The 20,991-nt window shown below is 54.8% G+C and overlaps 1 protein-coding gene across 3 annotated transcripts in view; it reads left to right on the forward strand.

The window, feature by feature from the left end:
• The window catches only part of LOC125450418 (adhesion G protein-coupled receptor A2-like), a 129,623-nt gene that overhangs the window by 81,650 nt on the left and 26,982 nt on the right, over positions 1-20,991 (forward strand). For all 3 annotated transcript variants that reach the window (XM_059641141.1, XM_059641143.1, XM_059641142.1), the window contains exons 8-14: positions 348-512; positions 3,875-4,073; positions 7,398-7,547; positions 9,428-9,589; positions 14,293-14,484; positions 14,985-15,192; positions 20,545-20,753. In XM_059641141.1, coding sequence (XP_059497124.1) covers positions 348-512; positions 3,875-4,073; positions 7,398-7,547; positions 9,428-9,589; positions 14,293-14,484; positions 14,985-15,192; positions 20,545-20,753 — 1,285 coding nt within the window. The remainder of the gene's footprint in view (positions 1-347; positions 513-3,874; positions 4,074-7,397; positions 7,548-9,427; positions 9,590-14,292; positions 14,485-14,984; positions 15,193-20,544; positions 20,754-20,991) is intronic.

Raw genomic sequence — 20,991 nt, forward strand, 5'->3', positions numbered from 1 at the left:
TGCCCCTCATGAGTTTATAAACCTCTATAAGGTCACCCCGCAGCCTCTGACGTTCCAGGGAAAATAGCCCCAGCCTATCCAGCCTCCCACTGTGGCCCAAACCCTCCGACCCTGGCAACATCCTTGTAAATCCTTTCTGAACCCTGTCCAGTTTAACAACATCCTCCCTATAGCAGGGGGACCGGAACTGCACGCAGTATTCCAAACGGGGCCGAACCAACGTCCTGTGCAGCGGCGAGATAACTTCCCAACTCCTGTACTCCCTGAGTGAAATGCACCTTTGTTCCTTTTGAATTGCAGTCAGTCCGCGCAAGGGTCGAACTGATGCTGGTGCTTGTGTCTTGCAGTGAGCTGATCCTTTCACACGTGTACCTGCTTGCTAGTGGAGAATGGGAATGTGTCGTCACAACCTCGCGTGGCAATGCATCCAGGAAAGTGGACATTGTGGTCATCGACACGTCTGCAACATACTGTCAGGCTGAGAGGGTCTCCAACAACAGGGGCGACTTCAGGTCAGGCTGGGCATGCTTTCGTGGGGCGGCGCGGTGTCAGTGTCAGACTGAAACAGTGTCCCTTGGAGAAATTCATCAGCTCTGGCAGCGTCTGTAAAGAGAGAGAGAGAGAGAGAACAGTCTTAGCATTCCAGGCTTTAGGCACTGGCCGTGTCCTCCTTTAAATAAAGGTGTGGATGCCCTGAGAGGGGCAGATCAGGCCTCAGGTCAATGTCACATCTACAAATGCAGCCCTCGCAGAGCCTGGGAGAGGGACACGAAGCTGCGTCAGCACCGAGTGCTTGATGTGGCACCTGGGAGACAGGCGTACAAAGGGTTAAAAACAAGGTCAACTTTCCAAAGCATGTGGTAATGAGGGGCTTTTGAATGGGAATGGGAGCCTCTGTGGGCCACGAGCGTTAGGTGTCAGAATGTATTTGGCAGCGGAAGAGAGCGTGGGGCCAAACTGTAACACACATTGAGTCTAACTGGAGACACGGCCTCCTCGCTGTCAATGTGGTTCGAATTAAGGCAGAGGCCCAGGCTGAGGGCAGTGTATGAAATATTTCGAAGACTCCAGAGACCAGGCTGTATGGAGTAAGTGCACTGTGTTTGGGAAGGGGGGGTGCGAATGACAGAACCTGCCAGATTGTGCCCTGTAAAACGTAACCCGCTGCCCATTTGAGGCTGGAGAAAAATAGCGATTTCCTTCTCTCTTTCCTGAAGCAAGCCTGAATCCAAGTCATGGAGGGTACATGAGCTGCTTTCACCGGGAGCCAAGCTGGGGCCCCTTGCTGAATTACATTGAGCCTTTCACATCTCCCCAGGCACAGCTGCTTCATGGAGTCAGCACCATCCCCATAAACTGTGTGAACTGTGATTAAACCCCTCTCTTTACACCAGGATCGCAGCCAGGAGCCAGGACTCACGCTGAAAGCCCTGCTCTCGACACTCCGCTCAGACACTCCCCAGGCACCTCGGCCCCCTCAAAGGGCATTCAAAGCCACAAACTCCTGGCTCAGGCACAAGCGTCAGTCAAGCTCTGTCTGATTTCAGAGCGGTGCAGGGTGCGATCTCTCTGCCAGGATCTGTTTGTCCTGAAGCGAGTTGCTGCGAGCACAGTTCTGGTATGGCTCCCTCCCAGCTTGCTGGCTCACAGGAGCTCGGTAAGTGGGCACTGACCCTTCAGGAAATGCAGGGGAATCCTCTCGGGTCTAGCTGTAACACAGAGCAGGACAGGGTGTGGTCAACACAATGGGTTTGTTTCAGATGGTGCTTTCGGTGTATTTATTTCCGAGTGAGAGACACGTCAAAGGAAGACTGTGGGAGGCTGTGAGATGTGGGGAAGGGGGTGTCAGGGTTGGTGCATGTCTGGCTAAACAACAGGGCCCCAAAAACCACTGAGCCATGGTCAAACAGCAGGAGGGTCCTATCTGCTCTGCCACTTCTCTCTGTCACTCACACCCCTAATGCAGGGCAACGGCCGTGCAGTGGGACTCTCGCTCACTCAGTCTTTCTGCCGCACTGTGCTGGGGAAGCTTGCAGTTTGCAGCTGAGTGCTGCAAGGGCAGGCAGCACGGACCAGGCATGTTCCTGGTTCCCAGCCCCATCCCCATCCCCGTCCCCGTGGGGAGGCAGAAGGTGACGGGGTCCCTCTGCTGGTTAATCCTGTCATTACACACTCACGTACATTGCCTCACTTTTTCTCTCTCATACACACACACACACACACACAAACTAACTTTCGCTTTCTCCCATGCACTGTCTCTCTCTCACACACGTACCTTCCCTCTCTCTAACACATAAACACACTCACTCTCTCACACACACTTTCTCCTTTCACACACATACTTTCTCTCACACACTCATACACGCACTGTCTCTCTCTCTCTCACACACACACTCGCTCTCACACACATACACACACACACTTAGACACACACTTACAGACATTACACATACACTCTCTCACACACACTTTCTCTCTTTCTCTCACTCTCTCTCTCACACACATGCAGTTTTGCTTTTTCTCTCTCACACACACCCTCTCTTACACACATGCGCACATGTGTGCGCGCACACACACACACACACACACACACACACACACACACACACACACACACACACACACACACAGGACCTGGGGGTTTGTGTCTCTTGATATCACTGTACAGTTTCTCTAAGGAGTAGAAAGTACAGCACAGGAACAGGCTGGCACGGTTAGCGCTGCTGCCTCACAGCACCAGGGACCTGGGTTTGCCCTGGTCATCTGTGGGTTAGGTGGGTTAGCCATGGCAAACACAGAGTTATGGGGATTGGGCAGGGAGGTGAGTCTGGGTGGGTTGTCTTTAGAGTGGCAGTGTGGACCTGATGGACCAAATGGCCTGCTTGCACACTGTAAGAATTGTATGATGTATGATGGCACACCATGCCTGTGCTGGCACAGGATGCCCATCTAAACTAAAACCTTACCTTAAGCCTCTATTCCCTGCCTATTCATATTTCTTCAAGGTGCCTCTTAAACGTTGCTATTGTATTTACCTCCAGCACCACCTCTGGCAGTGTATTCCAGGCACTTAGCGTACTCTGTAAAAAACGTGCCTCTCAAATCTCAGTCAACTTCCCTCCTTTTACCTTAAACATGGTAACTGACATTTCTACCCCGGGGGGAAAAGATTCTGACTGTCCATTTTGTCCATGCCACTCATAATTTTGTCAACTTCTATCAGGTCACCCCCTCAGCCTCTGATGCTCAAGTGCAAACAAACCAAATTTATTCAATCGCTCTTCAAGCTAATATTGTCCAAACCAGGAGATGCCCTGGTAAACCATTTCTGTACCCTCTCTAAAGCCTCCACATCCTTCCGGTAGTGTGGGAAACACACGTGTATGCGATATTCCAAATCTGGCCTGACTAAAGGTCTATACAGCTGTATGACTTGCCAATTTTTGTACTCTATGCCCTGACCGATAAAGGCAAACATGCCATATGCCTTCTTGACCACCTTATCCACTTATGTTGCTACTTCAGGGAACTGTGAATGTGTATGCCTACATCCCTCTGTATGTTGATGCTGTGGAAGGTTCTGCCATTTAACTGTATACTTCCCTCCTGCATTAGATCTCCCAAAATGCCTCATATCATATTTGTCCAGATTAAACTCCAAATGCCATTTCTCCACCCAAGTCTCCAGCCTATCTATATCCTGCTGTATCCAATGGCAATCCTTGTCGCTATCCGCAACTTCCCAATCTTTGTATCATCCGCAAACTTACGAATCAGGCCACCTCCCCCAAATCATTTCTGTATGTTACACCCGTGGGTGTCCCAGCAGACGTCTCTGGTCTATATTGTCACACTGTATTGTTCTTTCTGCCAGGTGGCCTCGTACTCTGGCTGGGATCACAGTTTCCCAGCCTTGCCTGCAGTATCCCTATCCCTCCAGCTCCAGCAATGGAGCTTCCTTGGAGAAGAGGACTTTTCGGAAATGCCAGCGCTCAGGCCAGTGGGCAGAGGCAGATTATTCAGAGTGTCTCTACACCAACGACTACACCCGTGTCCTGTACACTTTCATCCTGGTGAGTCGCGCCTGCTGCTCAGCTCAAACTGCCTCCTGTCCTCTGTCTGCCCTGAGATACCAGCATCCCGCTGACAAGCATCCCTCAAAACCACTCTATTCGATACAGGACAGGGACTGGACTTCCCTTAGAACTGCTCACCTTTCAGTAGAACCACGGCTGACCTCACCGTAGCCAGCTCTCAGACCCGCTCTCCCCCCTGCCCCCGACAGGCTCCGACCCACCCCTTTAACCCAAAGTCGCTGAGCTCTGCCTGGAACCAATTTGTCGAGCCTGCTGCTGTGGCAAGTGAATTTGAGAGACTCACAATCCTCCCCGAGAAAAACACCTTCCTGTTACAGGGCCCCTTCATTCTGGAAAGTGTGAAACATTCTTTCAGCAGTGTCTGTGTGCTAGAGTCACCTCTCGTTTTGTGGGGCTCCAGTGGGTGTACACTCAGTCTGTCCAACCTGTCCTCACTCAGTGAGCTCCTCTTCTCTGGAATTAGGTGGAGGAATATTGCCAGTGCAGATTTGAAGACTCTCCTACTCCTTTCCGAAAGAACACGACATAACGCTGTACACAGTGAAGTCATTCCACCAGCTCTAGCAAGGTGAATTATCCCTTCACCACCCAACCATCTGGGAATACCAGCCAAGATTCCCTCAGTGTTCCCAATCACTGACTGTTCCTGCATGCTCTCCGGTTTGGGATTGAAATCCCAGGCCCTCCACAACACCGCCCCCCCCCCCCCAACTCCACAATTGTGGAAGAATATCTCCCTTGGGAATTCCTTGCTCCTCCTCAGAAGGGACTGGATGTGTGTGTGTTTGTCAGCAGCGGACTGAGCCATCAGTTCATTCAGTACCCCCAGGCCCGTCACCCAGCAACTATACCGAAACACTGTGTGACGGGGACCAGAACGGACGGGGGGTGGGGTAGTTTGATGGGGACTGGGGCGGGGATTTGTGACGGGGTCTGGGGCGCGATGTGTGACGGGGTCTGGGGCGCGATGTGTGACGGGGGCTGGGGCGCGATGTGTGACGGGGGCTGGGGCGCGATGTGTGACGGGGGCTGGGGCGCGATGTGTGACGGGGGCTGGGGCGCGATGTGTGAGGGTGTCTGGGGGTGATGCGTGAGGGGGTCTGGGGGTGATGCGTGAGGGGGTCTGGGGGTGATGCGTGAGGGGGTCTGGGGGTGTTGTGTGAGGGGGTCTAGGGCCGATGCATGAGGGGGTCTGGGGGTGATGCGTGAGGGGAACTGGGGGTGATGTGTGAGGGGGATTAGGGGGTGATTAGGGGGCGATGCGTGAGGGGGTCTGGGGGCGATGCGTGAGGGGGTCTGGGGGCGATGCGTGAGGGGGATTGGGGGGAGCGATGCGTGAGGGGGATTGGGGGGAGCGATGCGTGAGGGGGATTGGGGGGAGCGATGCGTGAGGGGGATTGGGGGGAGCGATGCGTGAGGGGGATTGGGGGGAGCGATGCGTGAGGGGGATTGGGGGGAGCGATGCGTGAGGGGGATTGGGGGGAGCGATGCGTGAGGGGGATTGGGGGGAGCGATGCGTGAGGGGGACTGGGGGGAGCGATGCGTGAGGGGGACTGGGGGAGGGTGATGTGTGAGGGGGCCTGAGGGCGATGCGTGAGGGGGAGGGGGACTGCGGGCGATGCGTGAGGGGGTCTGGGGGCGATGCGTGAGGGGGCCTGGGGGGTATGATGTGTGAGGGGGCCTGGGGGGTATGATGTGTGAGGGGGCCTGGGGGGTATGATGTGTGAGGGGGCCTGGGGGGTGTGATGTGTGAGGGGTCTGGGGGAGGGTGATGTGTGAGGGGTCTGGGGGAGGGTGATGTGTGAGGGGGACTGGGGGGGGTGATGTGTGAGGGGGACTGGGGGGTGTGATGTGTGAGGGGGACTGGGGGGTGTGATGTGTGAGGGGGACTGGGGAGTGTGATGTGTGAGGGGGACTGGGGGGGTGTGATGTGTGAGGGGGACTGGGGGGGTGTGATGTGTGAGGGGGACTGGGGGGGTGTGATGTGTGAGGGGGACTGGGGGGGTGTGATGTGTGAGGGGGCCTGGGAGGTGTGATGTGTGAGGGGGCCTGGGGGGGGTGATGTGTGAGGGGGACTGGGGGGGGTGATGTGTGAGGGGGACTGGGGGGGGTGATGTGTGAGGGGGACTGGGGGGGGTGATGTGTGAGGGGTCTGGGGGAGGGTGATGTGTGAGGGGGACTGGGGGGGGTGATGTGTGAGGGGGACTGGGGGGTGTGATGTGTGAGGGGGACTGGGGGGTGTGATGTGTGAGGGGGACTGGGGAGTGTGATGTGTGAGGGGGACTGGGGGGGGGTGATGTGTGAGGGGGACTGGGGGGGGTGATGTGTGAGGGGGACTGGGGGGGGTGATGTGTGAGGGGGACTGGGGGGGGTGATGTGTGAGGGGGACTGGGGGGGGTGATGTGTGAGGGGGACTGGGGGGGGTGATGTGTGAGGGGGACTGGGGGGGGTGATGTGTGAGGGGGACTGGGGGGGGTGATGTGTGAGGGGGACTGGGGGGGGTGATGTGTGAGGGGGACTGGGGGGGGTGATGTGTGAGGGGGACTGGGGGGGGGTGATGTGTGAGGGGGACTGGGGGGGGGTGATGTGTGAGGGGGACTGGGGGAGGGTGATGTGTGAGGGGGACTGGGGGAGGGTGATGTGTGAGGGGGACTGGGGGAGGGTGATGTGTGAGGGGTACTGGGGGCTGTGATGTGTGAGGGGTACTGGGGGCTGTGATGTGTGAGGGGGACTGGGGGCTGTGATGTGTGAGGGGGACTGGGGGCTGTGATGTGTGAGGGGTACTGGGGGCTGTGATGTGTGAGGGGTACTGGGGGCTGTGATGTGTGAGGGGTACTGGGGGCTGTGATGTGTGAGGGGGACTGGTGGCGAATGTGTGAGGGGTACTGGGGGCTGTGATGTGTGAGGGGTACTGGGGGCTGTGATGTGTGAGGGGGACTGGTGGCGAATGTGTGAGGGGGACTGACGGCTGTGATGCGTGAGGGGTACTGGGGGCTGTGATGTGTGAGGGGGACTGGTGGCGAATGTGTGAGGGGTACTCTAGGTGAAGTGTGACGGGGATTAGGAGGCGATGTATGACGGGGACCGGGGGCGGGGGCAATGTGCGAGGGGGACCGGCGGGGGGGGGGGTGGAGATGATGTGTGGGTGGGCTGTGCAGAGGTGTTTTTCACACACTGACTGTGTGCCTGAGAAGTTGCCTGATGCTGTGCTGGAATATTAACGATGGTGTTGGTTTTCAGCCTGTGGATTATTTTAGCCTCACGCTGTCCTCCTGTGTCTCTCTCCTGACTTGCCTGTAGATGCCCATCAACAGTTCCAATGCCCTGACCCTGGCTCGCCAGCTGCTGGCCTACACGGTTGAAGCTGCCAATTTCCGTGATATGATGGATGTGATTTATGTGGCTCAGATGATCGAGAAATTCATCAGGTTCACCGCTCAGATCCACGATGTAATGTATCTGAGAACTGTTGGCTTGTTTCTGTTTGACAGTGTTCCCCTGGTCCCTGATGTGCATGCTGTTCCTGCCAGGCCCTGTGCTGCCATCGATCTCACAATGAACCTGCATAGTTGTTGTGTCTGCTTTAGTCTGGGGAATATCTGTTAGACACCTGATGGACCGGCCAGAACTGCCCAAAGCAACCACTGACGCTCAAAATATCCCTCCGCCACCTTCCATTTACCTCCTCCCACTTTCCTGCACTTCCCAGAACCTGCTTTACTGCATTCACTGCTCACAATGCGGTCTCCTCTACATCGGGGAAACGAGGCAGAGACTTGGTGACCGCTTCACAGAACATCTACGTTCTGCTCGCAAAAAAAGACCCTGAACTACCTGTTGGTATCAATGTGGACTTCACCAGCTTCAAAATCTCCCCTCCCCCCAACTGTATCCCAAAACCAGCCCAGCTCTTCCCCTCCCCCCACTGTATCCCAAAACCAGCCCAGCTTGCCCCCTCCCCCCCACTGTATCCCAAAACCAGCCCAGCTTGTCCCCTCCCCCCACTGTATCCCAAAACCAGCCCAGCCTGTTTCTGCCTCCCTAACCTGTTCTTCCTCTCACCCATCCCTTCCTCCCACCCCAAGCCGCACCTCCATCTCCTACTTACTAACCTCATCCCACCTCCTTGACCTGTCCGTCTTCCCTGGACTGACCTATCCCCTCCCTACCTCCCCACCTATACTCTCCTCTTCACCTATCTTCTTTTCTCTCCATCTTCGGTCCGCCTCCCCCTCTCTCCCTATTTATTCCAGAACCCTCACCCCATCCCCCTCTCTGATGAAGGGTCTAGGCCCGAAACGTCAGCTTTTGTGCTCCTGAGATGCTACTTGTCCTGCTGTGTTCATCCAGCCCCACACTTTATGTGAACTACCTGTTGCCTGCCACTTTAACGCACCACCCTGCTCCCTGGAGAACATCTCTGCCTCCGGCTTGTTGCGGTATTCCAGTGAAACACGAGCAGCATCTCCACCCCCTGCCATCCGCAACCCCTCCCCCCCCACTAAGCTTTTCCCAGCTTCAGTCATTTCTGAAACAGGGTCACTACGCCTCAACCATTAGCTCTGCTTTCTCTCCACACAGACTGCCAGACCTGCTGTGTTTCTCCAACAATATCTGTTTTTGTACCAGAAGCACAGGATCCCTTTCTGGTCACTGTGCCCCATGCTGACTGGATCCCTTTCTGGTCACTGTGCCCCATGCTGACTGGATCCCATTGCGGTCACGGTGCTGACTGGATCCCATTGCGATCACAGTGCTGAGTAGATCCTGCTGCGGTCATGGTGCTGACTGGATCCCGTTGCGGTCACTGTGTTGACTGGATCCTGTTGCGGTCACTGCGCTGACTGGATCCTGTTGCGGTTGCAGCGCTGACTGAATCCCGTTGTGGTCGCGGCACTGACTGGATCCCCCTGCGTCACTGCGCTGACTGGATCCTGTTGCGGTCACTGTGTTGACTGGATCCCGTTGTGGTTACGGTGCTGACTGGATCCCGTTGCTGTTGCGGCACTGACTGGATCCCATTGTGGTCGTGGCGCTGACTGGATCAAGGTGTGATATTTGGGTGTGTCAGGGTCGAGGTGGTGGAAGAGGCTGGAAAACAGCTGACCGCCTCCATGGTCTGGGTTGATGTGATCAGTGAGCGCAGCAAGATCCTAGTGCAGTGGGAGGGATCTGTCCCTGGAACGGATTGAGCTGAGGACAGCGAGATGATTAGATGGGCATGGTGAGGGACAGTGTGGTGTTGGTGAGGTTCCCATTCTGACGGAGTACTGACCCCCCCCTCCCCACCTCTCTCTGTCTCTCCCCCCCACCCCACCCCCCCCAAACAGTTGGGAGATCTGGTCGTGGAAATAGCCAGTAACATGATGTTGGTGGACGAGCACATTCTGTGGTTGGCACAGCAGGAGAGCGCTGCCTGCTCGAGGATTGTTCAATCAGTGGAACACATCGCTGTCCTCACCCTGGCATCCGATTCCCAGGCCATCACCAAGGTAACTCTCCATGGGTTCCTCTCTCTGCTCCATCTGTCCCTTTCACACTCACTCCCTCCCTGACTCCCTGCGGTCCACACAGGCAGCTGTCAGCAAGCATCTGGGCACAAGGGGCTTCTCAAGGGACATGGCAGGATCCCGGCGCTGCGGGACGGGGCACGGCCAGATCCCGGCGCTGCGGGACGGGGCACGGCCAGATCCCGGCGCTGCGGGACGGGGCCGGCCAGATCCCGGCGCTGCGGGACGGGGCCGGCCAGATCCCGGCGCTGCGGGACAGGGCACGGCGAGATGCCGGCACCGCGGAACGGGGCACGGCCAGATCCTGGCACTACGGGACGGGGCATGGCAAGATCCCAGCGCTGTGGGAGAGGATGATTTGAAACTTTCTTTGCTGCTGTGGGAAGATTTGGAAGTTTTGGGGAGTGGGGGGAGCGGGCAGTCTTGGTGGTGCAGACCCATCCCAGTAGGACGTAGGGATTTGAGGAGTTGGTGGAGGTGGGATGTTGGGATGGGAATGCGGGAGATGGTGGGGGTGGGGTTGGGTTGGGAATGGGGGAGGTGGTGGGGGTGGGGCTGGGTTGGGAATGGAGGAGGTGGTGGAGGTGGGACGTTAGGATGGGAATGGGGGAGGTGGTGGAGGTGGGACATTGGGATAGGAATGGGGGATGGTGGGGGTGGGAGGTTTGGATGGGAATGGGGGAGGTGGGGTTGGGTTTGGGAATGAGGGAGGTGGTGGGGGTAGGATGTTGGGATAGAAATGGGGGAGGTGGTGGGGGTGTGATGTTGGGACATGAGGAGTGGGGGGTGGGACATTGGGCTATGAGAAGTTGATGGAGGAGGTGGGATGATGGGATGCGAATGGGGAAGGTAGTGGGGATGGTGTGTTTGGGATGTGAGGGGATGGGGATGGTGTGTTTGGGATGTGAGGGGGTGGGGATGGTGTGTTTGTGATGTGAGTGGGTGGGGATGGTGTGTTTTAGATGTGACGGGGTGGGGATTGTTGTTTGGGATGTGAGGGGGTAGGGATGGTGTGTATGAGATGTGAGGGGGTGGGGATGGTATGTTTGGGATGTGAGGGGGTGGGGATGGGTGTTTGGGATATGAGGTGGTGAGGATGGTGTGTATGGGAAATGAGGAGGTGGGGATGGTGTGTATGGGATGTGAGGGCGTGGGGATGGTGTTTTTGGGATGTGAGGGAGTGGGGATGGTGTGTTTGGGATGTGAGGGGGCCGGGATGGTGTGTTTGGGATGTGAGGGTGTGGGGATGGTGTGTTTGGGATGTGAGGGTGTGGGGATGGTTTGTTTGGGATATGAAGGGGTGGGGATGGTGTGTCTGGGATGTGAGGAGGTGGGGATGGTGTGTTTTGGGATGTGAGGGTGTGGGGATGGTTTGTATGGGATGTGAGAGGGGGGGGAATGTGTGTATGGGATGTGAGGGGGTGGGGATGTTGTGTTTGGGATGTGAGGGGGTGGGGGCGGTGTGTTTGGGATGTGAGGATGTGGGGATGGTGTGTATGGGATGTGAGGAAATTGGGATGGTGTGTTTGCGATTTGAGGGGGTGGGGATGGTGTGTTTGCGATTTGAGGGGGTGGGGATCGTGTGTTTGCGATGTGAGGGGGTGCGAATGGTGTGTATGGGATGTGAGGAGGTGGGGATGGTGTATTTGGGATGTGAGGAGGTTGGATGGTATGTTCGGGATGTGAGGGGGTGGGGATGGTGTGTTTGGGATGTGAGGGGGTGGGGATGGTGTGTTTGCGATATGAGGTGGTGAGGATGGTGTGTATGGGAAGTGAGGAGGTGGGGGCTGTGTGTATGGGATGTGAGGAGGTGGGGATGGTGTGTTTGGGATGTGAGGAGGTGGGGATGGTGTGTATGGGATGTGAGGGCGTGGGGATGGTGTGTATGGGATGTGAGGGCGTGGGGATGGCGTGTATGTGATGTTAGGGGGTGGGGATGGTGTGTTTGGGATGTGAGGGGGTGGGGATGGTGTGTTTGGAATGTGAGGAGGTGGGGATGGTGTGTTTGGGATGTGAGGGGGTGGGGATGGTGTGTTTTGGTATGTGAGGGGGTGGGGATGGTGTGTTTGGGATGTGAGGAGGTGGGGTTGGTGTGTATGGGATGTGAGTGGGTAGGAATGGTGTGTTTGAGATGTGAGGAGGTGGGGGCGGTGTGTATTGGATGTGAGGGGGTGGGGACGGTGTGTATGGGATGTGAGGAGAAGGGGGCGCTGTGTATGGGATGTGAGGGGGTGGGGGATGGTGTGTATGGGATGTGAGGAGGTGGGGGATGGTGTGTTTGGGATGTGAGGGCGTGGGGATGGTGTGTTTGGGATGTGAGGGGGTGGGGATGGTGTGTTTGGGATGTGTGGAGGTGGGAATGGTGTGTTTGGGATATGAGGGGGTGGGGATGGTGTGTATGTGATGTTAGGGGGTGGGGATGGTGTGTTTGGGATGTGAGGAGGTGGGGATGGTGTGTTTGGGATGTGAGGGGGTGGGGATGGTGTGTTTTGGTATGTGAGGGGGTAGGGATGGTGTGTTTTGGTATGTGAGGGGGTGGGGATGGTGTGTTTTGGTATGTGAGGGGGTGGGGATGGTGTGTTTGGGATGTGAGGAGGTGGGGGTGGTGTGTATGGGATGTGAGTGTGTGGGGCCGGTGTGTATGGGATGTGAGGAGGTGGGAGTGGTGTGTATTGGATGTGAGGAGAAGGGGGCGCTGTGTATGGGATGTGAGGGGGTGGGGATGGTGTGTTTGGGATGTGAGGAGGTGGGGGCGGTGTGTTTGGGATGTGAGGGGGTGGAGACAGTGTGTATGGGATGTGAGGGGGTGGGGGATGGTGTGTATGGGATGTGAGGAGGTGGGAATGGTGTGTTTGGGATGTGAGGGGGTGGGGATGGTGTGTATGTGATGTTAGGGGGTGGGGATGGTGTGTTTGGGATGTGAGGAGGTGGGGATGGTGTGTTTGGGATGTGAGGGGGTGGGGATGGTGTGTTTTGGTATGTGTGGGGGTGGGGATGGTGTGTTTGGGATGTGAGGAGGTGGGGTTTGTGTGTATGGGATGTGAGTGTGTGGGGATGGTGTGTTTGAGATGTGAGGGGTGGGGATGGTGTGTTTGGGATGTGAGGAGGTGGGGGTGGTGTGTATGGGATGTGAGGAGGTGGGGCCGGTGTATATGGGATGTGAGGAGGTGGGGGCGGTGTGTATTGGATGTGAGGGGGTGGGGACGGTGTGTATGGGATGTGAGGAGAAGGGGGCGCTGTGTATGGGATGTGAGGGGGTGGGGATGGTGTGTTTGGGATGTGAGGAGGTGGGGGCGGTGTGTTTGGGATGTGAGGGGGTGGAGACAGTGCGTATGGGATGTGAGGGGGTGGGGGATGGTGTGTATGGGATGTGAGGAGGTGGGGATGGTGTGTATGGGTTGTGAGGAGGTGGGGTCAGTGTGTTTGTGATGTGACGGGGTGGGGATGGTGTTTTTCGAATGTGAGGAGGTGGGGCCAGTGTGTGTGGGGTGTGCACAGTGTGGGCATGGGAGTTTGGGATGAGAGGAGGTGAGGGTGGGAATTTGGGACGTGGGGAGGTGGGGATGGGAGTTTGGGACGAGGGGTGTTGCGGGCGCGCCTTTGGGATGAGGGAATGATGGGGCCGGGCGTTTGGGACGAGGGAACGATGGGGTCCGGTGTTGGGGACAGGGAGGTGGGCGTGGGAATTTGTGACGAGGGGAGGTGGGAGTGGGACTTTGGGACGAGGGGAGGTGTGGCTGGGAGTTTGGGACTATGGGAGGTGGGGTCGGAGTTTGGGACGAGGGGAGGTGGGGATGTGAGTTTGGGACGAGGGGAGGTAGGGATGCGAGTTTGGGATTGGGGGAGGTGGGGTTGCGAGTTTGGGATGAGGGGACAATGGGGGTGGGGATTTGTGATGGGGGTAAGTGGGGATGGGAGTTTGGGATGAGGGGAGGTGGTGGTGGGAGTTTGGGATGAGGGGAAGTGGGAATGGGAGTTTGGGATGAGGGGAAGTGAGGGTGGGAGTTTGTGATGGGGGGAGGTGGGGGTGGAAGTTTGGGATGGGGGGAGGTGGGGATGGGAGTTTGGTATGAAGGGAGGTGGGGATGGGAGTTTGGGATGAGGGGACGGTGGGGGTGGGAGTTTGGGATGAGGGGAGGTGGGGGTCGGAGTTTGGTATGAAGGGATGTGGGGTGGGAGTTTGGGATGAGGGGACGATGGGGTGGGAGTTTGGGATGAGGGGAGGTGGGGGTGGGAGTTTGGTATGAAGGGAGGTGGGGATGGGAGTTTGGGATGAGGGGAGGTGGGGGTGGGAGTTTGGTATGAAGGGAGGTGGGGATGGGAGTTTGGGATGAGGGGATGATGGGGTGGGAGTTTGGGATGAGGGGAGGTGGGGGTGGGAGTTTGGTATGAAGGGAGGTGGGGATGGGAGTTTGGGATGTGGGGAGGTGGGGCTGTGAGTTTGGGATGGGGGGAGGTGGGGGTGGGAGTTTGGTATGGGGGGAGGTGGGGGTGGGAGTTTGGTATGGGGGTAGGTGGGGGTGGGAGTTTGGTATGAGGGGAGGTGGGGTTGGGAGTTTGGTATGTGGGGAGGTGGGGATGGGAGTTTGGGATGAGGGAATGATGTGGGGAATGATGGGTTTTAGCACTGACCTCTGAAAGGTGGTTATAGATACAATGAAGCTTGCTCTGGCCGGTTCCTGCAGGTTTCCACGAACATTGCCGTGGAGGCATTCCTGGTGAAGCCAGCCGGATACATGGGACTCAGCTGCACAGCATTCCAGAGGGAACACCCATTGCCCAACAGGGAAGGCCAAGCAGAAGATGCTGGACCACAAATCAGCTTCCGATGTAACACCGGTAACCTCACCGGATCCCTCCGGAACTTCCCCATCAAGGTCAGGAGCTCCGTGCCTCACACAGGGACAGGAACAGGGACAGGGACGGGGACACCAAATCAATGTGTGAGAGTGTGTGAGGGAGGGAGAGAGAGGAAGAGGGAGAGAGTGTGTGTGTGTGTGTCAGTCCCTGCCTGGGGTGCGTACGTTTGTGTGTGCATACGTTTGTGTGTGCGTACGTTTGTGTGTGTGTGTTTGTATGTGTGTGTGTGTTTGTGTTGTGTGTGTATGTGTGTGTGTAATTTTGGGTGTGCGTGTGTTCTGTGTTTGTGTGTATTTGTGTTTGTGAGTGTTTGTGTGTGTAAGTTGGTGAGTGTGTGTGTAAGTTTGAGTGTGTTTGTGTGAATGTGTGTATGTGTGTGTGTATGAGTGTGTGTAAGTCTGTGTGTGTGTGTGTGTGTGTGTGTGAATGTGTGTGTGTGTCTGTATGAGTTTTTGTGTGTGTGTGAGTGCTTGTGTGCACACAGCTCTAACTCCTTTCCTTCTCTCTGCCCCTCCAGAACAGCATTGCCCTGGCATCAGTGCAGTTGCCTCCTTCGCTGTTGTCCCACTCGGCCCCTGGCACGGCCGGGAACAGCTCCAGTTGCCGGCTGCAGTTTGTGGTATTCCGTAATGGGAAGCTCTTCCCCAGCACTGGAAACTCGAGCAGCCTCGCTGACAGCAGCAGGCAGCGGACCCCCTCGACTCCGGTCATCTTCACCGGGACAGGTGAGGCACTGCGCAGGCGAGGGTGGGGGCACCGTCTGGGTTTACCGCTGGAGAAGGCTCACAGAGCCTTGCTGCTGCTTGTCAACACGGTGGTACAATTTTGGGGGTTGGGCTGGTCGCTGACTGTGTCCGAAAACCTTAGCAATTCTCAGCGGGTCAGAGAGACTCCAGGGGAAGAGAGAGAGAGAGACTGTGAACATCTCATTGGAATCACACTTTGGGGCAGCCAGTGGTGGTCCTTCCCATTGGCGAGCTCCTGGCTCTCTCAGAGATAGCGAGAACTGCCGATGCTGGAGAATCTGAGATAACAAGGTGTAGAGCTGGATGAACACAGCAGGCCAAGCAGCATCAGAGGAGCAGGAAGGCTGACCTTTTGGGCCGAAACCTACACCTTGTTATGTCTCACCCACTCAGACTTCCCACTTTGTGAGCAGGCCAGCAGCTTTCACTGGCAAACTGTGTTCCCCCGGACCTGAGAGCACTACCCAGCTCCTCTCGGGGAATGCCCCTAAGCTCAGGAGATGCTGCTTTGGCCCAAACCAGAGACCCTGACCCGAAATATCTGCTGGCCAGCTGGCTGTGGTGTCAGCATACATGCCTGTGTTCCCATCCAAGTGAACACGGTCAGGAGCACAGCCCACGCCTCCAACATGCAGCGAATCCTCCAGCAGTGAGCTGAGCTGGATTGATGCACTCTTTCAGGAAGATTGCCCCCAACCCCTCACCTACTCTTCTGGCTCAGTCCCAAGGGTCTCGGGATTGGAGGAGGGCTGAATGGCCACCTCTTGTTCCCAAAGCATTGTCGATGGTTTCTGAGGGTCTTGTTGCAAAGACAGAGGGATAGCGTGGAGTGTGGGCACAGCTAACTCAGGCCTCTGTGTGGACCCTATCAGGTGTGGGATGTTTTCTGACAGTCTGACCCACACCAATGGGCCGGATGTCACTACCTGCTCTCCCTGGCCTTTCAGAAGCTGATGTGAAGGTTGGGGGTGAGTGGTAAGGGGGGAGGGGGTGAAATCCCAGGCAGGACCCAGATGACAGCAGTTCTGATAGCGTGGGATAATGCAGCCTCAAACAGCAAGAAACACAACAAAGTGAGAGAGGGAAGAGGGGAGCTCCCATGTCATCGGGTCACCACTGCTGTAGCATAGGAATCAAGGCAGCCAGTGTGTGCACAGCAAGATCCCAGTCTGACATGGAGATAACTAATTGGTTTCAGAGGTTAAGCAGACAGTGGACACCACGCTCTGTGCAGCTTAATGTTGGCCATCTGCCTGAGTCCTTCTCATTCCCAGGGAATACCTGTGGGGTTTCAAACATGGGTAGAGGAGAGAAGGAGACACTGCACCTGTCAATAAGGACCTGGAATCAAGAAAGCACAGACAGACGGGCACTTTTTGGAAGGAAGCAGGGAGAGACTGAGACTTTATCCACTGGAAGTGTGGTGGACAGTTGTGGACCCAAAGAGGATTCAAACACAGGCACTGTGTTGGGACGTGGGCTAAAGGCAGTACAATGACACCAAGCAGAAGGCTCCTTCAGACAGCTGGCTTGGACAGGATGGGCTGAATGGCCTTGTTCTGCATGTTGACAAGTTTTGGTGGTGGGGGGGTAACTCTGTGACACTTGCTGGGTGTTTGGCCCAGTCCCACTCTGGCATCGTACAATAACGTGAGCTTGTTTGGATTCTCAAGGCAACTGACAAAATACTTGGGAGCGACATGCTATGTCAGGGTTTAGAGAACACGATGGACAATGTCATCGGCCCATAGAGCTGTACAATATGGAAACAGACCCTTCGACCCAACTTGTTCATGCCAACCAGATATTCTAGATTAATCTAGCCCCATTTGCCAGCATTTGGTCCATATCCCTCTAAATCCTTCCGATTCATGTACCCGTCAAGATGTTTTTAAATGTTGTCGTTGTACCAACCTCTTCCTCTGGCAGTTCATTCCCGACACACACCATCCTCTGCATGAAAACGTTACCCCGCAGGTCCCTTTTAAATCCTGCCCCTCTCACCTTAAACCTATGTCCCTGAGTTTTGGACACCCATACCCTTGGGTAAAGACTTTGCCTATTCACCCTATCCATGCCCCTCATGCTTTTATTAACTTCTATGAGGTCACCCCTCAGCCTCTGACGCTCCAGGGAAAGTAGCCCCAGCCCATTAAGCCTCTCCCTGTGGCTCGAACGCTCCAATCCTGGCAACATCCTTGTATATCTTTTCTGAATCCTTTCAAGTTTGGTGGCTCAGTGGTTAGCGCTGCTGCCCCACAGCGCCAGGGATCCTGGTTCGAGCCCACCCTCGGTCGATTGTCTCTGTGGAGTTTGCACATTTTCCCTGTGTCTGCTTGGATTTCCTCCGGGTGCTCCGGTTTCCTCCCACAGTCCAAAGATGTGCAGATTAGGGTGGATAGGCCATGGGAAATACCCTGTAGTGTCCAGGGATGTGTAGGCTGTGTGGGTTAGCCATGGGCAATGCAGAGTTACAGGGATAGGGTAGAGAAATGGGTTGGTGTGAACTTGTTGGACCAAACGGCCTACTTCCACACTGTTGGAATTCTGTGGGTTCTATTCGATGGAATATCCTTCCGGTAATATGGAGACCAGAATTGAACCCAGTATTTCAAAAGTAGCCTCACCAAAGTCCTGTACAGCCATGACATGATGTCCCAACTCCAATACTCAATGTAATGACCAATGAAGGTGACCACATGGTGTGTCTCCCTGCAGGACAGCTAGAACATTGTCTATTACACACGAATGGGAATGTGCCCCACACAGTCAGCTCCTGGTTCAAACTGTGCCAGTATACCTGCTGTAACACATCCATGGTAGAGATGGGCATTGAACCTGAGTCTCCCAGTCCAGAGGGAGGGACATTACCATGCGTTTCCCACCCTGAGCAGCTACCAATATCAGGCTGAGATGTTCCATGATGTGTATCAATGGTAAAATGTTAGCCTCAGCACTGCACTGACAGGGGGCTGAATTCCCTTCCTTCCAAATCATGTCCCAGAATCTAATGCATCGAACCAGAGCATCCCATGGTGTGTGTGTGTGTGTGTGTGTGTGTGTGTATGAGAGAATGAGAGAGAGAGAGAGTAAATGTATTCGTACAGCAGCTCAAAAGCTGAAGCATAAATCCAACTTGTGTGAAACTTCATGTGGGGCGATTGAAACCATTCTGTACATAAGTAATTACACATCGATGAATCTGAAATTCAAAACATATGTTCTCCGTAATAACAAAAAGGTGCCTGAAATGGTCGGGAGTAAAATAATGGATTTTCCCCGGCTCTCCGCCTCGGGTTCAGTGTGTGTCGTGTTGTTGCTCTTTCCCCTAAGCCTCCTGCAGACTCTATCGGCCAATAAAATATATGTGATGTTCAGAGCATTGATTAGGGGTTAAGAGCGAATCCAGCTGCTCAAACATCTGCCTTTGAGGGACAGCACACAACCATGGCACATTATTGTACCTGTCCAGAGATGTGTAAATAAAGTACACAGGAATATTTTTTATACAGAATAGAGTGCGTTCAACTGCTATAACTGTCGCTGTGGTTTTCCCTGCACAGAACCTTAATCTCAATTTCTGGAAACTAATGGCCACACAGCAATCAAAATGATAGCAACAGTGAGCTAGAGAGAGCTGTCACAACAGGACAGATATGAGACCGTTAAGTCCCGGAAGCAATATGGAAAATAAATGTTATTAATCTGAGTCAATATCACATCCAAGATAACCACCATTAGATCTGACACTGCCATGGTAATCATTTAAAAAGTGATGCAGTTGGAGAGACCACAGTTCCCCTGAGACAGGATGATAATGGTCACAAGGTTCACTTGTGAGAAAGAGAGACAATGGGATTTACTGATGAAGCTCACTGCAGGCTGGTTAATGTGATAGTACTGCTACATCAGTCATTAAGTTTCATTGTGTAACCCACCCTCCAGAACAACATGTGTTTGCAGTAATAATACTGAATGGTGGCCTTCCTTCCCTACCTACCCCCTAAATAGCTCTGACAATGCTATTCAACATCTCAACCTGACAGCAAGGAAATGTGAAACTCTGGGTCGGGCAGTTGATCTAAGGCTAGTCTGGCAGGGAGAAATTTCAGACTCTGTTAAAGAGCTCAGACAGCCCGACCTTACTGATGCAGATGAACAAATTAGACAGCGAACCCAACACAGTCTGATTGGTAACACACAATGACAGGCACTGGGAGAAAGTACAACACGACTTTTCAAACCTAGCCACTGTTTTAGTGTCGGAAACAAAGCAGAAAATTCACCCAAGATTGACAAACAGCAAGGTGGTCATGAGCAGGTCGCCTATTTCTGTGAGGTTTTGTGTCGGGGAAATAAAGATTAGCCAAGGCACTGGATGGAACTGCCACGCTGTTCTTCAGAATAGGGCTCTGGGGTCTTCTGAAAGGCAGGCAGAGCTCCAGTTTGACATTTTATCTGAAAGGCAGTGCGTCAGGCAGGGCAGCTTTCTGTTAGGCTTGTGCTGGGAGCGACAGCCTGCATGAAATGTGGATGCGCATTTGTACGCACAAGCTTTCAGCTCAGAGCATGGAGTGTGCCCAGCTGACACCCTGAGGGTAATATCCCTCACTTGGGAAGAGGGGCTGATGACCACAAGAAACTAGAGCAGGCTGTGAGCTGAAACAGCATATGTTTGAAAGAAAGGAGCTCAGATTCTGGAAAATCACAGCAGCTCGATGAACACCTGAAGGTGACAGAGACGCTGATGTTTCTGTGGAAAAGCCAATCACACATTTACTGACAAAGTTGTCCAATTTACCAGGAATACCAAGAGCAGCAAGAGCTGGACAGGAAATATCTTGGATCTGCCAAATGATCAGTGGTTGCATTTTCCCTCAGGAATGATGCCAGCCTCTGCCACAGGCACTGAGTCTGTCAGAGTTAATGATCCAAATGCTCCAGAAATCTCCCCCTTATCCCTGAAGTACTCTCTCACAGTTCCCCCCTCCACAACCCACCCACTCCACCCTGCCCCCAGCAGGGCTATTTGGAGTCACTACTGAAGCAAACACATCAAATGCTCATCAGTTCGCAAGGTGCTGAGCTTTTGAAGGTGGAATTTTGTGTAAGGAGGGATTTGGAGCTCATTGGGATGGAATGTCACTCCCCCAACCCTGGGGGGCGGGGTGGCGGGTGCAGGGGGTGTGAGTAGGACATCCTTCAGCTAAGGCAAGCCTGTGGAATGTTCAGAGTTGTTGGGGACTGAGTGGAGCTGTTGGTCACTGGCCGAGTGCAGAGTGGGAAGGATAATTCCAATAATTCCATGTTGTTTTCCTTCTGTCTTCCCAGATGGCTGTGGTGTGAATGAGAGCAGGGAGCCCATCCTGGTTTCCCTACGTCACTGGCAGTTGGGTGAAGAGCAGGTGGCAGCCCGTTGGAACTTTGAGCTCCTCGATGGCTATGGAGGCTGGCAGATTGCAGGGTGCCAAATCACACAGACCAAAGCCAACATCACCAACATGTGGTGTCACACATTGAGTAACATAGCAGTCCTGAAGGTGAGCAGACACTGTGTGTTTGTGGGCACGGCTGGCACGCGGGGAATAGCTGCCAACACAAACCACCACAAGCTGTTGTCTTCTTCATTAGAACAGATTCATGAAGAGTGCTTCCTTGTTCAACTGTTTGCATCTTGCCAGAGATTAATGGCCATCTCATTGCAATTGATCTCCTTCACCCATTTTCCTCCAGACATCACGCTGTCTCTCTGCTTCTCCTCCAGTTTTATTGTTAAAT

This window comes from Stegostoma tigrinum, chromosome 40 (assembly GCF_030684315.1).
Source record: "Stegostoma tigrinum isolate sSteTig4 chromosome 40, sSteTig4.hap1, whole genome shotgun sequence".
Lineage (NCBI taxonomy): Eukaryota > Metazoa > Chordata > Chondrichthyes > Orectolobiformes > Stegostomatidae > Stegostoma > Stegostoma tigrinum.